Source organism: Haliaeetus leucocephalus, unplaced genomic scaffold (genome assembly GCF_000737465.1).
Source record: "Haliaeetus leucocephalus isolate CR32 unplaced genomic scaffold, Haliaeetus_leucocephalus-4.0 Scaffold428, whole genome shotgun sequence".
NCBI lineage: Eukaryota > Metazoa > Chordata > Aves > Accipitriformes > Accipitridae > Haliaeetus > Haliaeetus leucocephalus.
In genome coordinates this window covers 3,394,696-3,417,092 of record NW_010972864.1, presented here as the reverse complement: position 1 = coordinate 3,417,092, position 22,397 = coordinate 3,394,696, and the positions used below count along the sequence as shown (strand labels likewise).

General features: G+C 40.5%; 1 protein-coding gene across 1 annotated transcript in view; it reads left to right on the top strand.

Annotated features, from left to right (window-relative positions):
* Window positions 1–3,080, top strand: part of CDH2 (cadherin 2, type 1, N-cadherin (neuronal)) — a 105,768-nt gene extending 102,688 nt beyond the window's left edge. Inside the window, exon 15 of the mRNA XM_010574350.1 lies at window positions 1,661–3,080. Within this exon, the coding sequence (XP_010572652.1) occupies window positions 1,661–1,867 (207 nt within the window). The 3' untranslated portion in view covers window positions 1,868–3,080. The remainder of the gene's footprint in view (window positions 1–1,660) is intronic.
* The last annotated feature ends 19,317 nt before the right edge of the window (window positions 3,081–22,397 follow it).

Below are 22,397 nucleotides of genomic sequence, written 5' to 3'. Positions count from 1 at the left end.
AAAGAGAAGGATAACAAGCATCACCAATTACTCTTATCAGATAATTCAAAATTGCACTTCTAATGCAGGCTATTAATAACCTGCTTGATGTTGTTGTACTACATGAAACAATCATTTTAAGTCCAAAATGTGTTCTTGATTAGAGGTCATTAGTTTGATAAATATGCAGGGCCTTTCCGCCACTGATTTGCAAAATTATTTTAGGTACATTTTGCACACTTCTGAATGATTTTTAGATAGGCAATAAAGAACCAGGATGCTCTTCTACCTTATCAATGCCATATGCTTTAATTAGTGGGTTTAGCTATATACGTATTTCTAGAAGAAAAATCAACATCCATTTCCATTATGTCACATTTAGACTAAAAACAATTGAGAGTAAAACATACTTTTCTAAATACAATATGTTAAATAATTCAAAGGAGGCACACTCAATCCTTCAAATAATTGGGAGTATAATAAAGCCATCCCTTAAATAAATAAATGTTAAAAATCAAAAATAAAGCTAGCACAAATAGCCCTGGTTAAAATTAAGAGCGAGCAATTTAAAATCTTAGGTCAGTCTCAGAGAATTCTGGAGGATATATCCCTTGCCAGTGGCTGCCATCCTATTCAAAGTGGAAGATCTTGAAAAAGCATTGCTAATCCTGTGGAAGAAACTGCAAAGTTGAAAAATCCAAAACGCAGGAGGGCTTTTAACTTCAGGTTTCAGCCTTTTATATTCAACTTGTAAATCTTCCCAGGTTAAGCACAGAGTAAGCGTCTCATATTCTAAAATTAAACTTACTGTTTTGGTTTGGTCCTTTGTAAGAAAATGGGGTAGGAAGAGACTTTTCTCTGGAAGAAGTGTGGTTCTTTCCCTGCTTTTCTCTTCTTCAGTTTGCCTTGGTTTTAGTTTGAGTTATTCAGCTCTAGAAAGTAGAAATTCAAAATTACTGAAGACCCAATATTCATGTGTTGATAACTTGAATACTTTGAAATGAGGAAACAAAAATGGTTATAATCTTGTATTTGTCTTTGATGTCATTGTGTGTGTGTGTGTGTTTTCTGAAGAGCAGGTGGAATCTTATGGGTGGTTATGGCAAAGCACTTAAGGATTAAGCCAACATATTGCATCTTTTTCTCACAGCAGCCTACAGAGGTACATGAATTTTACAGGACTGACTAAATACAGCTTTTGGCACACGCAGGTGGACTGCAGGCCAGCAATGTCAGTGCATATGTTATTGGCCATGTGAGGTGGCTGTTAAAGTGAATCTTTGCAAACATGCCTATTTCTCCTTCCCCATCTGTCTGTTTAACCAGTCCCATATTGCTCATGCTGCAGGTTGCAAGCTGTGTAGCTCTGAGACTGTATTTATTAGCATGGGTCCTAGTGCCACAATGTTCTCTTAAGGTTTTGTTAGAGCTGTATTTGCAGCTACATTCAAAATGTCCAGTGCTGTAATGCTGGAAACCTGGGCATTCAAAAAGGGATTGAAATAAGTTCTTGCTGGAGTTAGAAAAATATGAATCCTCTTTTGAATTGGATTGCAGAAGAATAAGAATTTGGTTTTTTCAAATGGCGATTGATAGATAACTGCATCGCGCTATCCCAGTTACATTTTGTGTCTCTCTCAGATACAGAACTTTGTCTTTTTTCTCCCTCTCCTTCTTGCAGGGACTTAAAGCAGCCGACAATGACCCTACAGCCCCACCATATGACTCCCTCTTAGTCTTTGACTATGAAGGAAGTGGCTCCACTGCTGGATCCTTGAGCTCTCTTAACTCCTCAAGTAGTGGTGGTGAACAAGACTATGACTACCTAAATGACTGGGGCCCACGTTTCAAGAAACTGGCTGATATGTACGGTGGAGGTGATGACTGAACTTCAAAGTGAACTTTGTTTTTGGACAAGTACAAACATTTCAACTGATATTCCCCAAAAGCATACAGAAGCTAGGCTTTAACTTTGTAGTCTACTAGCACAAGTGCTTGCTGAAGGCTTTGGCTTAGGCTGCAAACCAATTTGGGCTCCGTGGAATATCAGTGATCCAATGCTGTTTGGAAAAAAAATATTGAGCTCAGTTACACTTGAATTTTACAGTACAGAAGCACTGGGATTTTATGTGCCTTTTTGTACCTTTTTCAGATCGGAATTAGTTTTATGTTTAAGGCTTTAATGGTACTGATTTATGAAATGATGCATTAAAGAGACAAAATATGTTGGGGTGGGGAGGAGTAAGGTGAAACACAATATGCTTCAACATGCTTTTGTTACATCGCATTGCTTTTATTAAAATAAGGAGATGAAAAATAAACAAAAAAAATCCTCATGGAACAATTTTATTATCTGGGAGAGAAGACCATGAGGTGGAACAATGTACATTACTTCTAGTTTTAGATGTTAGGGGATTTTTTTCACTAAAATTCTAAAACTTATGCAGCTGGTTGCAAATAAAGGGAGTTTTCATATCACCAGTTTGTAGCAGAATTGATTTTTTTTTTCTTATGCTAGAATGTTAGACACATTTTGGTCTTAATCCATGTACACTTTTCTTTTTTTCTTTTTTTTAATTTCTAGTATTTTTTTTCCCACTTCACTGTAAAAAATGGTATGTGTACATAATGTTTTATTGGCATAGTCTGTGGAGAAGTGCAGAAACTTCAGAACATGTGTATGTATTATTTGGACTATGGATTCAGGTTTTTGCATGTTTATATCTTTCGTTATGGATAAAGTATTTACAAAACAGGTTGCAAACAAGTGACATTGATTCAATTGTTGAACTGTAGTTAGAGTACTCAATATTTTTTTTATTTTTTTTTTTTATTTTTTTTTTTGTTTGGGGAGGGAGAAAAGTTCTTAGCACAAAAGTTTTACATCATTTGTACCAAAAAAAAGGGGGGGGGGGGGGGGAGTTGGCCTGATACTGGTGGCACGAGTAAATATACAGTATGTTTTGGGGGCGGGGAGGGAAGGGGGAAGGAGCTTTCAAACTGGAGAGACTTCTGAGAACAGCTTTGCCTCTGTATTGTGTACCAGAATATGAATGATACACCTCTGACCCCAACGTTCTGAATAAAATGCTAATTTTGGATCTGGTGCTTGGTTTGGCATTTATTTGTCCTACCTGGGCTGTAGTAAATAAAAGTAAAGAAAGTGTGTTTGAGTTTTGTGAGAATTTATGTGCACCTCTTTAGCATTCGATACTACTGGACTGAAAATAAGCTGCACATAGAATTTGGCACAGATTTAGAAGGCAAGTTCCCAGGTAAAAGCGAAGTGATCTGTGCCATTTCTGGGAATCAAAATTTTCAGTTCTGCATTGATGGCTAGCTCTTTGATTTAATGTACATTATCTAAATAACAGAGCTTGCATCATTTTTGGCTCATTTCTAGACTGACAGTTTAATGATTGTGTGATTATGCTGCAGGTTGCATAAATAAAATAAACTGCAAATCCTGGCAGTCATCTGCCACCTGGACTTTCTTCCATTGAAGTAAAGACAAGGCCCTGTTAACTTCAGTGCACATCAGATCGTGTCGTTCAAGGAGGTGCTCACGGTCGTGGAGCTTTATCAAAAAGTCCCATTAGGAGATTAGTCATTACTAAACATGTTTCTAAACCTGTTACAATGATTTATTTACAAACAAAGCAAACCTAGTAGGTACAGCAGTTCTGCCTTCTTCCACGTGCAATGATCTGCTCAGGTTTAATGTCTACATCTACACTTATTAAAGACTGAATTGTGAACAGTACGAAGCTCAAACTCGGCAGAAAACGCCACACACAGTTCCTTGGTCTGTTGAGAGAACTGGAGCAGCAGGGGGGGATCCGGGCACAGGGACTGGCGAAGCAGCCTCCTGCACTGGGAAGGCTGGGTGGGCACGAAGTTAGTCTGTGGGTGATGCTTTTCAGCATGGTGCCACTTCAGCGCTTCCTCAGTGCTCAGACTGTAACTTGCATAATTTGACTGTGACTTCCAGAGGTAAATCCTGAAATCTCAGTTGGGGAGGGTTAAACACTGCATGTGAGGTATCTCCTCTTCACTGTGCTTTTCATGGGCATGTCTCCTTTCTTCCTCTTGTTCCTGATGGAAGTTGAGAGGTAGCAATTCTCTCGGACTGGGATATAGCATTTCAGCATCTGTGTACCTGGCTGTTATTTATCTTGTCTGTTCGTAACTATAGCTTGATGCTGTAGCAAGCCTTGATTTTTCAGTAATGTGTCAAAATTATCAATGACCTTCTTTAAGCTATTTCCATATTAATTAGCAGTGTGGGGAAAAAAAGATGTAGAGCAGGACATAAAAATGAAAATCTGGCTATGCATAGTTAAGTAAGGAAAACTTTTGTAAAGGGCATGATTTAAACTGTAAATGCATGTTAAATAAGCAAAAGGCCACTTTTAGCACATTGATTTTCCATCTTCTGTGATTTATGCAAAAATATATTTTGAGCATAATTCTATTATTATCACTTGGAACCAACAAACTGGAAATGCTAGATGAATTTTATTTAATTGATATTGAATGTTAAAAGATACAGAGGGGGAAAGATTTATGAAATATTTCCAGTTCTGGCTATAGCACATTTTTTTTGTTAAAATGGAGCAGAGGTCATCTTTTATGAGCACTTAGCTCTTTTGCACAGCAATAGGAGTTTTATCTTGATCGGACAATATTCCAGCTCTACCTACAGCTGCTTTGAAATTGTAGCAATGGTTCTCAAACTTAGTGTTAGGTCAGCATTAGGTCTACTGAACAGAAGAAAGGGTAGATCATTTTTATGCATCACAAATGCTTTTGTAAGAATAAAAGATGTTTGAACTGATCCTCTTTCATCAAGCTTCAGGTTGGTTCTTTTTCTAGAAATGTGCAACCAGGTTTTGTACCCATGATATATGCTTAAATCCCCATCAGAGGACTGCACTGAGAGGAAGAGGATGGCTCAACTTCAGACCCTACAGTTATCTAGGGGAAATTCTGGCAGCCTGTTTTGGAAATGGGATTTGGCAGTGATACATATTATCTCTGCCTTGTAGACACTTGATCCAAGGGAAGTTACGGGCAAGAAACTTAGGAACTTTCCCATCTCAGCCTTTCTACAATTTGTATTTCCTTTCAATGATAGTCCTTCATAGCCTTTGTCCTTCTGACCTTCAGGGGTAAAAAGGTGGAGAAGGGTGTGTTTGGGGAATGAATATCTTAAATGGATACACAAGGCCTTACATGTGGCTGGATCTAGCTTCCTGTGTTTCCTCTGGGATTGCCAAGTATTGGTGAGGGATGTTAATAGTCATCCCGTAACAGTCCAAAACATCCACTTATCATGCTCCCTCCAAGTAGTTGAACCCCAAGCGACATTTGAGTTCTCACCTGGTGATTTTACTGCTGGTGATGTGCTCTTGTCTGTGCTGTAGCACTGTTACAAGCTGCCTATAAAGCTCATAGTGATCTTTTCAAATACAAAAAACTCAAATTAGTTTGACAGGGCAGACAATGAGCACTGACTTCTTCCCCTTACTCCAGGTTATTCTGTCTTGCTTGACTCTGCTTTATAAAATGTTTATAAATTCATATAAATTTTAAATGGAAGATGTTTGTGTCTGTATTGCATTGGTTTGCAGGCAGAAGGTGTTTCTCAGTTGTGAACAAAAATATTTTAGACAGCCAATTATGTTCTGCTGGTGCCAAAGTAGCAAAGTCGCTCTGATGCTAAAAGCCACATGAAGCCTGTTTCTCGGGAGTTCTCTTTCTTGGTATGCAGTATTTTTTGGAACACGATGAAATTCCTTACCCTGAAGAACATTTATATCTACTCTGCCATGGTCTCACCCACCATAACACACAAGGGAAATGTTGTCTGTCTGACAGGCAATGGGACACACTTCCCCAAAAAGGTGTCTCAAACATGTCTGTAGTCATTCAAGATGCCTCAGGTATGCCAATTCTTACCTGACACAACTACTCCCATCTTCCTAAGGAGCCTTCCTTCTAGCAGGAGTAGCATGGTTTTGGCAGATTTACCTTTCTGGATCAGGAATGTGAAAGCAAAGTCCCTGCTTTTGCCTCAGTCAATATTAATTATTCAAATAAAATGCAGAAAAGTCACTCAAATGCCTTAATACCTAATCCACAATGGTATATTTCAAAAGTTTTCCTCATTCAGCCAGAGATTATCTAGATTTGTATGGCATCCTTACTTTTTTCATTTCCTTTACATTTCTTTACATAAGCTTTACTTTTCCCTCTTACTGTAGGCAAGGGTCTTAGGAGTTTCTCTAAAGCATAGGATAGTTGCCCTTTACTTAATATATGTCACAGGAATAATGAAAAATTTTCCCCTTAGCAACAATCAGCTGGAAAATAGGAGAAGAATGGCTAAGGAAAAAAAGGCCAAGTGCTTCTCGCAGGGACTCAAGGTGTCTTCCATCATACAGATAGGGAAGAGCATCCCATTTGTTAGGGACCCTTTGATCAATCGGTGCAAGGCACTCTCCAGCCAACGTGCTGCTTCTGTACTGGCCAAACAGCTTTTTTGGTGTAATAGAGAACTCGGAGATGCCTTTTCTCTGGAGCTCCCAGTGTCATGCCGCTGCCTTTCCTGCCAGGGTACATTGTACCACCAAGCTTTCCCAATTTTTCCCTTCAGTTTACCTAGATAGTTGAACACTGCCAGGTCTCCAAGCAGGCTCCACATATTCTTCAGTTTACAGCCTCAAACAATCAAGGTCTTAGTCTTGTTTTCGTCTGGTGGTTTTGCTGTAGACTTGAGGATGTATTCTCAACATAGCAATAGCTCAGAAGACTTGTCTTCCTCCTCAAAGTTTAGTGTCCTAAACACTATTTTTTCCCTGCAATCTCTGTGGATTTCTAGAACACCTAAAAATGCACCAATTGCCAGTAATACAGTAGCTACTTATAATCAGATTTCATATTTGTATGCTCTCTTGATTTTTCTGTCACAAAAAGGCATACACTAATGTGGTGACAATGTGAAGTTGCAGCCCCCATAGAGCTCTTTGGAAAGATCAGTCAGGGTGAGGTGGTGAGCATGTGCTCTCTGAACTGCTCTCTATGTGGCTCTGGCTGTAGAGAATGCATCTGTGTGTGTGTAATGAAACGTTGGCACTCAGAGGATTTAAGCGTAGTTGCAGGGCTCTTGCCCCTCTTCCCTGAGCACACAAAAGCCACCCACATGACCCCTGGAATGCAAAATCTGGAGCTCGCGGGCACCCACACATCTCACCTCATTCCTCCCCACCGTTCTCTTGTCACCTTTACAATCAGCCACTACCTGGGCAAGATGGTCATTATTTTCTCATTGCTTCCATCTTTCTTCTCCTCCACCCACCTTGTGAGAGACTAATTTTTCAAAGTATTTAGGACCATTTGTCTCTTATTAATGAAGGGAATTCTCTCTGGTTTATGAATTACTGTTGTTGGTTGCGGCATTTCCCACTCCTAGCATATTATATATTTTTCAAACCCTTTTGGTTTGCATTAACAAGTTCTACTTTCCTAGCTCTCTTGGCAAGCCTGAGAGAATGTTTCCAGTTTCCCCTTCCCTGTTTGTAGTTTCTGTAACCAGCTCTTTTGCTGTTGTTTTCAGACCTTTGATCAATCTCCTGTAACTGAACCAAGTGGTCAACCTCCTCTTCCTTTAAGTGGCTGATTTTCTTTTCCTTCTAATGGGGAACATTCTTGTTGACTTCATATTTTCCTGTGTGGCACCCAGAAAAAAAATTAGATTTTGCATCATTCACAATGACTTATATTTATTACTATTTCTTAAAATACATTTCTTTTGAGAGGCGCTTTTTTTTTTTTTTAAACACTAATGCATTTGTAAACCTCATGGTGGTATGCATTTATGTAATCTTATGAAACCACCTTCAGGTGATTCACCCCCTCCCAAAGAGCCTAAATACTGGTTCTGAACACAACTTATTTTGCTCTGGGTATGAATAATGAATAGTAGCATTGTGCAAATTACTTTTATACTCCTGCTTCTGAAGATAAAATTTGTTGATACGGTATGGGTATCTATAGATAGACAGATCTGTGGGCCCAACCCTTCTGTGTTCCATGTTGCAGAAGTTTGATTATTACATTACATTTGTTATCTGCAGTACTGCAGGGCGAGCTTATAAAAACCCAGCTGTCTCTGTGCTCCATAAATCAAAAGTAATGGCCAGATAATCAAAATTATGTTCCAATTCTAGAACATTCATTACTGGTGGCATTGTATAAAGCAGATAGATACAAAAACAAGCAGAGTTTTTGTGCTAGGGTGATTAGAAGGAGTTATACTAAAAACATAGAATCATAACTGGTATGTTTTGACTTGAAGTTAATAAAGAGCAGTTTGCTCAGCAAGGATATGTTAAGATAAACTGAGAAACAAAAATGAATCTTTTTGCCTGACCTAGTCAGGAAGCAATATGCAGTGCCCTAGCTTTTTGAGAACTGATTTTTCCTCATTTGGGCAGAATGAAGGCAACCAAGAAAAATGACCAAAAAAAGTAAAACCAAGCTTTAAAAACTCCTCATGGAATGGGAGAGGCAACTGCAAAGACCTGCTCTGCTATCATGTCTCATAACAGAAGAATTCTGGGCTATTGCCGAGTTTTTTCATCTTCCCATTTTTTGTGTGGCAAGAATTCACACTGACTAGAGCCCTAACAATCTGACTGCAGAGGGTCTAAATCCAAGCTCTAACTCTGAGTTAGTTGCTTTGGTGTTTCCTGTTGTTCCTTGTTGGTATGACTAATTAAATACTTGCTGTTCCTGAGAAAAGACTTTAAAGCCTGAACTACTGTTCAGGATGTAAAAAGCCTCAGTCCATGCTCAGGAACAGGGAACTGTTCCTTGGTATTTTATGTGCTGAGTGAATGCCAGTATTTTGAAAACAGCCTCTTATGTTTTGCCATGACAGTCTCTGGAAAGCACTAGATTTTATCCTGAAGGAAACAGATCACAAATCCTTTGCATTTATTCACAAAATAAATTGTTTTCTGGACATTCCTACTCAGCCTGCAGCTCTTTGAAGGCAAGGCTGAAATGGCAATAAAGTTTTCATATGGGATGAGGACCACAAAGAAGCACTTTGAGCACAAGCCTTCAGGCTTGTGCTTCAGAGACTGCAAGGCAATCCTTTTTGCTGAATAGCAGTCCATCAGGTTAAGTTCTCATGAAAAATTTTGCTACTGTGAAATTCAGTGGTGTCATCATGTCTACTGAAGCAATGTATTACAGAATGTAACTAAGAGTGGCAGAATACAGCCCTTCAAAAGTGGGTTCAGATGCAAAGCTCAGGAGTCAAGGGAGATGCTCCCATTGTGGATGCCCTCAAAGCAGCACGCAGCTCAGAGAAAACATTTATGTGTGTAATATTCCTGCAGCCATATATGATAGTATATGAAGCTAGACAACCTTGAATAACCAGTAATATAAGCATGAATACGTTTGTTTCAGAAAATAGAGACTGACATAACAATTCCAAGCTGTAATCAATTGTCAGTTGGCTTCTTTTTGAAAAATGTCCTTTAATGACTTTATGTTTATTACAACTCACTGTATTCACTAAGGCGCTATGTTTGCTGAACTCTGGACCATGCTGTGATGACAGATGACCCTCTTTAAATGAGCTTTTACAGAAATCCATTTCAGAACTGAGTATTTGGAAGAGAATTTTGATGGCAATTTTGTTGGTTGATGATCTCAAAGACCACTAGACACTCGGGCCTTTAGTAGCTGCCACAGGAATATCAGATCAGCTGTCATTCTAGAAGAGAGGGAAAAGATCACTCCGTGAAATTAGATTTCAACACTGTTCCAGTTATACATACAGTAGTAAAAAAGCATATAGTGAAGTGCCGGTTCATGAGCTATATGCTGCATATGCACTTATTGTAGGTCTGTGGGCCACATTTCCTGTTCATTCAATACGTCTGCACAGTGATGGTGAGTTTACAAGGACAGGATTCATAATCAGTGTCAAATAAAACATCAGACTTCCCTGAAGATCATCACAAAGTTATTTGTCCTCATAACTTACATGACTATGTCATACTTACGTATATTTGTGCATCTTATTGCAGGGGAGATTTTTCTTCACCACTGAAAAAATCCTTGTAGGTCTTAAGAGTGGTATTTTTTGTTACTTGAATATAACACTGCGTGGAATCACCCACAAAAAAACATGCTTGTGAATGTCCATTTAATAAAGAGCATAATGAAATTAGAGAAGAAAGGGGCATTTGCCCATTGCAGACAATTAAAGATGTGTTTCATGACAGCATCATCTTGTGACCTTTTTTTTAAAAATGCAACAAAACAGGTATAACTTTGGAACTAGAGAAGTAAGGAAAGAGTGGGCACTTACTCTGTGGTCATGAAGATTTGGGACTTGTGACCCCCCCTCAGTGAAAACAAAATTGCTAATGCCAACCCATCCCTGGCAGAGAGCACCTCACATTGATTTTATACATAATTCAGCACAATTGACAGCCTTTGCAGGACAAGCTGGAGACTGATATGTTATGGAGGCTAAATTGCTTCTCCCTTCTGGAAAAGAGGGTCCCTTGAGGCCACGATTTATGTTTAATGGTGTGACAGTTGGGACTGTGAAGAAGTGGGACTACATTATGGCTGATGTGAAGATACTCACAATGCAGTAGTGGCACGGTAAAAAATGGCCTCCACTGTAATCCTTATTGTCATAAGATATCTAAAAAAATCTTTTTCTCCCTCTGTCTTACCCCAAACTGTAGTAAAAGAAATTAGAGTACTTTAACCATACTTAGTTTTGCATATGCAGTACCAGAGGTATTATTATCTGTGCAAGCGGCTGGCAGGCCAGCCATGGTAAGCCTAATCAGCAGAAAAGAAAAGCTAATGGGAAAACTGCGCAGCTTCTTTGCCGATGCTCTTCTGCTTTTGTCACTGGTTGGATTGCTCAGACAAATGAGCAGCTGTGGGATAAACCTGGGCATAAAACTGAAACGTGTCCATTTTCTTTAACTGTCCTGGTCTGAGCTTCCACCGTGACTCCCGGATGATTATGAGGGGATCTCTCCAGGGTAAGAGCAAATGCTCAAGCGCTTCTCATGAAATAGCTGCTAATCCCCACCCTCATTCACACCACAGGAGTTTGTGTATTGGCCCCACCTGCCCTCCGAAGGGCTTCTTGTACAGTGCCAGGGGCAGGCAAATGTGAAATAATAAGCCTAAGGGTGCATTTTTTTTCTTCATCTTCTGATAGAAAATCTTTTTACTCCAAGAAGCACTACCCCTGCCAAACAGCAGGTGCACAGCTCTCGTGCCAGTGCCCTGCTTTTGGCCATGCCGATGGGCAGTCTCTGACCACCACACACCTCATGCGGGGTCAGAACCAGAACAGAACAAACTTCGGCTCCTGAGCTGGCCGTCCCCAGAGTTCCCACTTTGCTGGAGAGGTCTGTTATTTTGATGTACTAGCAAAAATATCTCTGCTCTTTGGGAACAATAGTAGCTGAAACACATTGTTCTATCTTTTTTTGTTTATGTGAGTCAGTGATGAACACAGTCTGTACTCGTTGATGGTATGCAAAATTCAGTACATGTAAGAAACTATTCTTGCAGTGTAATCAGATAATTAGATGTTTTGTCACTGTCTTGCACTGTTTAGTATAAAGTACTTTGAATGACAATATGGCAGCTCTTTCCAGCAAACTTTACAGGCTGCTTGTTGCAAGCTGCGAGTTAACTTTAATTGGGTGTCCTGAGATTTACTACAAGGAAGGTAATAACCTCAATACAATAGCAAGAAGCTACATCTTTTCACTCTTGCCAGTGTTGTAAATAAAGGCTAATTTTCCAACGGACTCACTCTTTCTCCAGTGATCAGGTTTACCAAAAGAGGTATAAACTGATCCCGTAATTTCTGCAGACTCTGTAATACACAAACACATCAGTGATCCAAGTGGCACCGTGTATGAATGAGTATATGGGGGTGGGGGCTGACAAAGGGGAGCTACAGTTTGAAATAACAACATGAATTTTATTGAAACAGCAATGAGTTGTTTGCCCTTTTATTTAGCCTTTATGATAGCAAATAGAAATGATTTGGCTTGCCAGTCAGACCTAGAAATGGGGAGGGGGAAAAAAACAACCCAAAACCTCGGTGTAATTTTAAGTCAAATGATGTTTGGATCAAACTCAATGCAATTTATTTTTATATACTGTCCTCCATACAGAGTATTACAAAGCAGTTTACAGGGAGAGTCAATCATCAGAAGCTAAAGGGAAAAGGAAGGTTTTAAAAGCAAGAATAATTTGGTCGCTGGGAGGAATCATGAGGATTTTTATTGGAGTTCTGGGAGAAATGAGAAAAGTTCTAGGTAAACCACTATTTTTTCTGTCTTTTGGTACGCAGAGTACTGTATTCAGTTGTGTCAGAAAATGGGACATTCTTTTTAATGACACCACCTCTGAATGGTCCATCTTGTCAGAGGCATGTCAGTGTCACCTAACCCCAGCTCTCTTCCAGTTCAGCTCTGAATAGTACCCACATGGACTTCTTGCCATAATTAAGAAACAGTATTGAGATACAGCTTCATGCATTAATTACAAGCTTTTCCCCATTGTTTTTTTATAAAACCTGTATCCTCAACATATGATCAAGTTGGTCCATTTTGAGGTTGAGTTTAAAAAAGATTAGAAGAGAATGCTGTGATAGTATTGTGGTTATACAGATGTGAACACACACACCCTAGACACATACAACACACGTATGTAATATACTCTACTGTCTAATATTTCATATATTGGGGCAGATTCCCCTATCTCTTGATTCAGTTTTGCATGACTACTGAAACTGTTCAGGCTAGGCTAATTTACACTAGCTGAGAATTGTATTTATTTCACTTGTTTTATGTGTACAGGTATCAATCAATTAGTAGTTCTGAGTGTGTAGTTTTAGTGATGTGGGATGTAGAAGGGCCATCACAGTAACAGAGTCCAGCCCCAGAAGGATGGATACCCGTGGATTCAGCATTCCCAAGGCGGACTGCCCCTCCAGACTCTCATGGGCACCCCAATACACAAAGTGCTTTCCTGACCTTCAAAACACTCCAGACAAAACAGAATTTTTACCTGATGGCTCTTCTTTAGCAGAGAAAGTCTTTCCCTGAAAGAGCAAAGTAATCCCTACTGCACTGTATTACATTCACTGAGAGGTATTTGCCTTACTGTCTTACACTGACAGCTCAGCCTGGAATATACCTCAAGAAATGAGGGAAATAGATGCGAATCTTTTGGGTTGGGGTTTTTTTTTTATTTTTTACTTGCACTGGGCATGGAATAGCCCCAAAGCCCCCAAGCAGCACATTAGTGGACCATAATTCCCAGCTTAAAAGCTTAACCAAGCCAATCGTTTGTTGCTGGTCAAATTCCTCAAATTCTTCGAACAGTTGTGTGTATGAAGTGTTCTGTCAGAATTTGATGCATGAGTGTCAGCCTGGCGGGGAGACAGGGTCCTACCGGAGCCTGGAAGCTGTTCAGCCTTTTGGGAAGGGAAAGGAGGTGTGAAGTAGTAGGGGTCAATTACAGCCCCACTGTAAACAGAGAAAAGGAAAGGGAAGAGCCATAAAGCTATACACACTGACAGGCCTATAGCAAGGCAGGATGCTGCCTCTTAGCACTTGCCAGGGGAGGAAGCAGCCCTCCACGCTGCACCCTGGTGAGCTGCTTTATTTCAACATGTGAGCTGGAATGAGCTTTTTCTCACTGCCTGGAAGTATGTAGTAGGATATTGTGATAGTAAACTGTTGGACTAGCTCACAGAAGAGGCACGACAATGCAAAATGCCTTTTCTCTAATGCACAAATAAACACAGGATACCTCTATTCACTTCTGCTGCCTATTTACTCTTCTGATGTTTCATCCCTCACTTCTGTCTCCTGTGATTTCTTTATTTTTCATACTCGTGAGCTTCCAGCTTTATCTGATGCATCCAGTACAAACAGGTCTTTAGGAAGTTGGTAGGGCTGTGAATTACTTATTCAGAAGGCCAATCTTTCTTGGTTCAACAAGAAACCAAGACACTCACGAACCAGCTGTTGCTCTCAGCTGCTACTTTTAAGATTCAGCTCACAGTATTTTGATACCAATGACAAGACATCAGATTTCTAAGATTTTCAAAGGTGTCCTTGATGGCCATTACATTCCAAGCTAAATACTCTTTTGTAGTTTGAAAAACAAAAAAATATATTGGGTTTATGTGGCAAGGTTTTGGTAGCAAAGGGGCTGCAGGGATGGTCTCTGTGAGCAGAGACCAGGAGCTTCCCCCATGTCAGACAGAGCCAGTCCCAACTGGCTCCAAAACAGACCCGCTGCTGCCCAAAGCTGAGCCCCTCTGCGATGCTGTTGGCACCTCAGTGATAACATATTTAAGAAGGGTAAAAAAAACCACTGTGCAGCAGCTGTGTGAGAGAGAGGAGTGAGAAAAACGTGAAGGAAACACCCCTGCAGACACCAAGGTGAGAGAGGAAGGAGGGCCAGGAGGTGCTCCAGGCACTGGAGCAGAGATTGCCCTGCACCCCTGGAGAAGACTATAGTGAAGCAAATTGTCCCCCTGCAGCCCATGGAGGACCATGCTGGAGCAGGTGAACATGCCCTAAAGGAAGCTGTGGCCCATGGGGAGGAGCCCTTGCAGGAGCATGTTTTCCGGCAGGAGCTGCGGCCCGTGGGGCACCATGGCCCCAGTTCTTGAGCTGAGTTCTTCAGTTCCTGAAGAACTGCACCCTGTGGGAGGGACCCCGTGCTGGAGCAGGGGAAATGTGCAGATGGAGCAGCAGAGACGAAATGTTATGGACTGACAACAACTCCCATTCCTCCCTCCCCACCTCTTCCAGCAGAAGAGTCGGGAGTGAAGGAGTGAAGTTGAGCCTGGGAAGAAAGAGGAGTGGGGGAAGGTGTTTTAGTTTTGTCTTTGTTTCTCACTATCCTGCTCTGGTTTTAATTGGCAATAAATTAAATTAATTTTCCCCAAGTTGACACTGTTTTGCCCATGACAGTAAATGGTGAGTGATCTCCCTGTCTGTATCTCGAACCTGTCTTATTTTCTCCCCCATCTGTTGAGGAGGGAGAGTGAAAGAGCAGCTGGGTGGGCACCTGGTGGCCAGCCAAGGTCAACCCACCACGAAAGCATATAAACAACAATATTTGAATAGCAGTATCACTGCATCACTAAGTTTTCAAAGCATACATAGAAATAAACACACACACTCATCCCTTCATTTTCTCAGCTCTGTGCAGCACGAATAGTGAAATACCCTAGGAATTTTGCAACCTCAAGGATTTGAGAGAGGAGAGGCCAAAAAAATAAAAACCAACCCTGAAGGGAAGCTGATGAAACAGAACCAGGGGATTGAATAGGTTTGAAAAAACAGCAAGTGGTTTAGAGCTGTAATGAGGAAAACAAGCCTCTGGTTCAAAAGCAACTGCTTTCTTGTCCATTTACAGGATAATCAATATCTCATCCTAAAACATCTGTGAGCAGATATAAAAAAGAAAGAATGCTTTATTCTAGAAAAGATTTGCTGACCAAGCCCAAGCTCCATCAGAAATGGAAGCATAAATAACTACAGAATATTGATAATGATTCTTCGGGAAAAAGCTGAATACACAGCACCAAATAAAATGTAAAATTGCATTTTATCTTTGTGTTTTCTTGTAAACCTCTGTGCTAGCAGACATGAACAGTGTCTGCCTCTAGCATTTGATCAGAATTCTTTCTCAGTCAGCTTTTTTTTGTTTCCCTCCCTTATTTTAAGCATAATTATCAGATTGATAAATATATGCATCAAGCATAACATTAGCAAAGCCTGTGTTCTGAATTACTGCGGGATCAGTGCTTTTAGGGAACAGAAACAATTTAGGACCAGAAAATGAACATGTTTCACTGAACAGATTATCTTTTTCAGCTAATAATAGTTCATATCAAATACCATTTTGTGAAAGATAGAGACCAACTTGCACACCCTCTGTAAAAAAGAGTGGAAAATGTTCCCTACGGTACTCGCATATTATGAAATCAATTTTGCCTTAAAGGACACTTTTGAGCAAAGTTTCAATCCTAAAGTAGGTCTGTATGTTGCTGTGCTCCTTATATATTTATATCACAGTGAGCAGTACAAGGATCCAACAGTGCTCCCATTCCAGACCCTGTGTAAAATTAGGCTTAAGCTCACAATAATGATAATGGACAGTCAATTGTTCAGATCCAGAGAAATTTTGTCTCAAAAGTTCCAGTTAGACCCTATAATACATGTGCTGCCTTAAGCCAAGCATCTAATTCTTTCAGTAGATCAAGGTACTCTCTCTTTGGAGCTCCATTAGAGAGTGCTGGTCAATCTGCTTTTCAGCTCCACAAACCAAGGCTCACCTTCCACACCAACATTCCTAAAAAATATTTTCTCCTCCCTAGTACCACAGACTTTCTTGAAGGCAAGCTTAGCTTTGGCACCTTTAGGAAGAGTTCAGCCAGCTACTTGCAAGCCTTTCAGGGAGTGAAAACTTTATTGCCAAGAGAAAGAGATGAGCCGTCTGAAGCAACATGCTTCATTCAGTGAGCTCAAATCCTGGACACCATGAGGGGATAGCAGGGTGGCAATCAGCCAAGCAGCAGCTAGCTCCATGTTTCTTATGTAGTGCTCCTTCTCTCCGTTTTTATGGCGGCAGATTGGCAGTGACCACAGTGGCTCAATAGTGCCTTCCAGCCCCCTTGGTGCCTGCAGCATAGAGCTGGCCAACAGTGCCGGGTGCCAGGGATGAGGTGCTCCTTGGTGCTGAGAGCTGAAGGCTACCTAACAAACATGAGAACAACAGGTTTCTGAAAGGGACCTGTGTTGGCTACTCACAGATCCCTTTTGAGTCTCAAAAACGACTGGTCTTAAGCTGCTTCCTCTAAGTAGTACAGCATTTTCAACCTAAGACTTTCACAGGCAAGTTATGCTCATGTATTGTATCTAGAGGCTTTAAATGGTCCAGCTGCAAAGCCTTGGACAGTCCTGAGTTGCAAGATTGGGAAAAAAAATGTATTTTGGATGTACTAAAGTCATATACAGGACTGTCTTTTGGAAGGTTTTGGCTTTTCCCTTGGATGGGTAAGGAGATGAGGTCTTTTAGCAAAGAGATACTGTGCATTCTCAACCACTGGGAAACTGTCCGCAAGCTTGTATACCTGATTTAAAGCATCGTAGTGTGTTACAGAAACAAGGAGAATATACAGCAACACTGTCCCTGCTCCAAAAGTTTTTTTCCAATCTATGTAGGTTACATTCAGAAGCTGTACAGACTTCTGTTGCCTGTGCAATCATACAGACTATGTTACTGCACATGTTTTCCAATTATCCAACTTCTGTGGGAACAGAAGGCCAGCAGACCATTCTAGATAAATATTTTTGTCACCTTGTGCTTGATAACTAAGCTTGCCAAAGGGTAAACAGCCATGATTTCGTCATCAATCTTGGAATGACAAGGTTCTCAAGTGCATGGAGCGCATGTCATGCTGCTTCAATGATAGGGGCAGAAGACGAGCGTTGACAAATGGAGCAGAGGGTGATATTTTGATTGATTGTTTGCATAGGAGCTTATTGGTGAGGTCTGAGAACTTTGATAAGATGCAAAGATGAAGATATAGAATTTGAACTCAAAAATTTATGTTTCTATTGCAGCTCTGGGGAGATATGTGGATGGAAGAGTTTTGAACAGTACAAAAAGACTTTAAAGTCTCGCAGAAAGGAATAATTCCAAATGCAATAATAAACTAATTAAGCCCTGTTAGAAATACAGTGAAACTAGCACTGAGCACTGCCTCCCACAGGCAACCCACTGTCTTAAATAAGCACTTAAATAATCCCCATATGAATTTCGGTACAATTTTGTCTGACCTTTATTTAAAGACCACCAACAGGGCAATTGATTATGACTGGTCAACCTGTGTGAATTGACTCTAACCTAGAGTCAGTTCTCTTTATATCTTTGCCTACTTTCTTCCTCCTTATTTTTAAATATAGCCATCCTTTTAGGGGATTTTTTTCTTCATCAAATCTGCTGCATTTTTCTATCCTCCAGTGACTATTGGTCTCTTGTTTTGTTGTCCCCAAACCTTTTTTAGCCAACTTCTGCTATTTAGAGGTTTTTTCTTCGTGTGAATCAGCTTTGAAAACAAAAAGCTTTGCTGTCTCTCCTAAAAGTCAGTCTAATACCTATTAAGAAAACACAGGACTGGATTCACTCCCTGTATAGCCGCAGTCACAGTCAACATATCTTGGGGGGGAGGAATTTATTTTTTTTATACTGTAAGTGTTGTCCCCTAGCATTGCCGTCATATCTGGGCCAAGAGTTGAGTATCTGTACCAAGATCGATAGAGATAAGGGATTTCATCCTTGAATGCGCAGGTCTGCCTTTTAGAGGCTGCAAGATCTGTACTGTTGAATAAGTACTGCAAGATCACAAGTCAAACTGAAAATGTAGGCATTGCTGTGTATGGCCAGCGCAGTCATTCTGTTCCTGGATTTCCCCCTCTTTAAAAGAAGAAAAGAATGTCCTTCCCTGCAATACCAAATATTCTTACAAACTTAACAAACTGCTGCTGACAACCACAGCCACCACACACAAAAAAGATCTGTCAAATGGTAAGTTTTTGGAGCCGTAGTTCTGCAGTTCTAATTCATACCTTTAAAGAAGAGGGATATATACAGCTGCTTTGCTGTCAAAGACATGAAGATTTGGAAAGTACTTTTTTTCCTCCCACATTTAGCATATGCTTTAACCATGCATAAGACTTTTCCAGGGTGGAGGGAACACGAGAGGAGGAGGAGGGGCAGGGAGGAGGCAAAATTGTCTTCCTTTCTAAGATGCAATCTGAAGTTATTATAGAAATACTCACGTTAGCTGTACATATTTTTGAAGATAAGACTTGTTCATATCAATCAAAACAGAGTGGCAACAGCAGAGTGCATTTGCTTCAAGTAGTTCTGCTTTGCAGAGTCTGATGCAGCCCTTTGATATGTTTGTTCAATTGTAGAGGGGCCCTAATGTCACAGGCACAGCTGGTTTCCCACTCAGCTATCACACACAGCAGTGGGGGGCTCTCCTCCACTGCAGGTGCCTCTAACATCAGTAGTACAGGTCTTCCAAAGGCCACAGCTTTCCTGTGGGTCCATGGCCTCTCCCGTTTTACCTCTATCTTACTGAGCCGGTAAATAAACTGTTCTTAAGGTTTCTTTTTTAAAATAAATTACTAACTTCCAGCAACTGGTGATTCCAAACAAATAACACCTTGGGAACTAGCCCTTTTGAAGGAAGATGGTGCAAATCTCCTAATGGTAGGGGTAAGTAAAGAGTGGTGGTGGAACCAGGAGAGACCTGGCCAAAGAGGCGAAGGCGCTGAATGACATCCAGATGGAAAGTGCTGCAGAGTTAGTCATCTGCAGCAGCGGAGCAGCGGGAGAGACATGGGAAATTCCAATCATCTTCTGCTTTCTGAGCTAATCTTAACCTGCTATACCCAGTGTTAGACCTACTAAACCATTTCCACTGACACCAATGCCAACCATTGCATTGCCTCCAGTGAGAATACAGCTGGTCTGATATGGAGCACTTTTGAAAATCTTACCATAGAAAGTAATGTTTTGAAGCACTTAATTTTGATTTTTAAAAGTGTGGTTTGTGGATGAGCAGTCTTTATTTGCATCTCTTTGAGTTGCAACTGTCTAAAACTGAAGCACTGCTAGTTTTCTGATAAGAGATTTATGACCACCTTCTTTTTAGGTTAACTGTAAAACATCAGGATAATTTTGGTATCAGTTTTCTGCCTTGAATAAAACAGAAAACATAGAAATGAATGTTTTAAAAGTTCCCTTTTTTAATTAAAAATTATGCTTATTGCTTATTGAATGGGGGCAACATTTTTGGCAAGTTCTGACTGTATGTGGATTATTTTGCACCTGATTGTGTAGTATGAGGCAAATGAAGAGATGGCTGTATATAGTTTTTATCTGTAGCTTGTGATGGTCAATAGTTGCCATAGAAAATTGTTTATATGTATGTGACAAACGTTAACTGTTCTCCTCTGTATCCTCCATAAGCAGTGCTGGTCATTCTCCAAGGTCTGAATATTTAACAGGTTACTAATGGGACTGGTGCAGAGCCATACTATCCCATATTGACTCTTTCTTGGCTTGGAGATGATAGACTGCAGCCTTGCAATGCAGGATCCATCCTCTCTTGAGCACTGCTAAAATTCCACAAGGAAGGAGTTAGGGACCACTGCCACTTGTGATGAAGAGTGGCAACTTCAGGTGGCCAAGTAAGTGCAGCATGCAGAAATAGTGGCACGGAGAGTCTGTCAGCTGATAGGGAGCTCTGAAGCACCATCAGATACTGCGTGCAAATTAGCCCCTAGCCAGAAAATCAAGGACTAACCTTGAAGAGAGACTGGGACATGCTCAAAGCAGGACTTTCAGACTGAGAAAGGGCAGTAGGGTCTCTTTTCTGAAAAGTATTGTAAATTCTCTAGGTATAGTGGGGCATCATCATCAGCTAGGTACATCTAAGAGTGTGTTCAACTCCACATTTAGCAAGAGAAGCTTGTGCATGCCATGCAGCCACACTCTCACAGACTGCCTATACCTTCCCACCTGAAAGCTGCTCTTTGGAGTGTTGTTTTATCACTTCCTCCCAGCAGCTGTGTAAATCCTACAGTCTGGTGTTCCGGCACAGGAGAAGGACTCGAAGAAGAGGCGGTGTGGAGCACACTACTCAGTCAGTGGATAAATGTGTCAGCAGTGGAGTGCATTGAAAAGCATCTGTCTGAGAGGAGTCCTAAGAAAAACAAGAGATACTCAGGTGGTCTGCAGCTCCTCACAGAGCTCTTTAGTCCCTTCCTCAAGATGCTGCAAAACACAGAAGTTGCATCTTTGGAATACAGACTTGGGAATGACGTATGCTCAGGAGAAAAGGTTACAGAAGCCAGTGCAGTTGTTTCCAGCCTCAACATGAAATACATCACGTGGTTTTAGCAGGCAGACAGACAGAGCTAGTTTGTAATCAGCCTTTCTTGGCACTCAGAGGCAGACCCCAGATTGTGACTGCCATTCTAAAATGCTGCAACACATAATAATAAATCTTAAGCACAGAAAACCTGCAGTAATCCATATTACTTGTGTCATCCATATAATGGCCACTTACAAGGCCAGAGAAATTGTAGTAAAGATAACAGGTTTGCCAAGTTGTTCAGAATTAATGTTGACATATTCTTAACTCTCAGACACAGACAAAAACATCATATACGGCAAAAAGTAAATAGATACGGTGCACTAAAAAGTGGTCATCAGCCTCTTCAGGAACAATCCAGGCTAAATCCAAGATGCAGATGGGATAACCTTCACTAAGGCCAATAGTCAAATTCACATGTAGGTCTTAAGCTAGGTATAGCAGACTTTTCTGTGTACTCCTAACTAATGTTTATAGGCATTGTTATTGCAGTAACAGAAGGATCAAGCTGTAACAAAGAAGAGGTGTGTTTTAGCTTAAAAAACACCTATGATTTGTAGTGATCTCCTAGCTAATTACCTGACAGTCAGGATGGGAATACCTGTGAAGAAGATAATTTGTTTGAACTAGACAGCTAGAAGGGTTTGGCAGAGGGGGAGGGAGCTTTGCTGACTGTCCTTGCTTTTGTTAAGTTTAAAGCAAGAGAGGTGCATCAGGCCATAGATCATATGCTGTTAACGTCACTGTAACAAAAATGGAGTCAGAAGGAAAGGCAGGCTTCACATGACTTTCTCAGCTACCTACCCAATTAGAACTGGGCTGGTTCAAAAATCATCAGACATTCACTCTAACAGCTGTAGACACTTGGAAAAAATTGAGTGTGATCCTAGTACTTTAATCATACTATTGATCTCCCTTTATCTATGTCATTATTGTATTTTGGATTCACCTTTTTTCTGTGGGTTTTTTTTGCACAACCTGCTAAGTTATCACATTCAGCCTTTGCATGAAATACAGAGGGCCAAGTCTGTGCCCTTTTGTAGAGCTACAGACAGCCCACGCAGCTTTAAAAAGGCCATCATTTTGCTGGTCATGTCATGTGTGGGTGGTAAGATGTAGAAATATCCCTTAAAGGGTAGTCTCCCTAAGTCAACACAGGATGGAACAGGAGACCAAAATAAATAGATAAATTCTATCTAACATTTCTGAGAAAAAAACTATAGTAAATTACAGAAATGACATCACAATAATGAAGATAGCAAGTGAATAACTGAAATAAATTATTTTAGTGCAAATGATTTATGTTTCTAACTCAGCACTATTTCACTATTTCACATTTTTGGCACAAAGAAGTCTTTGTTAAACA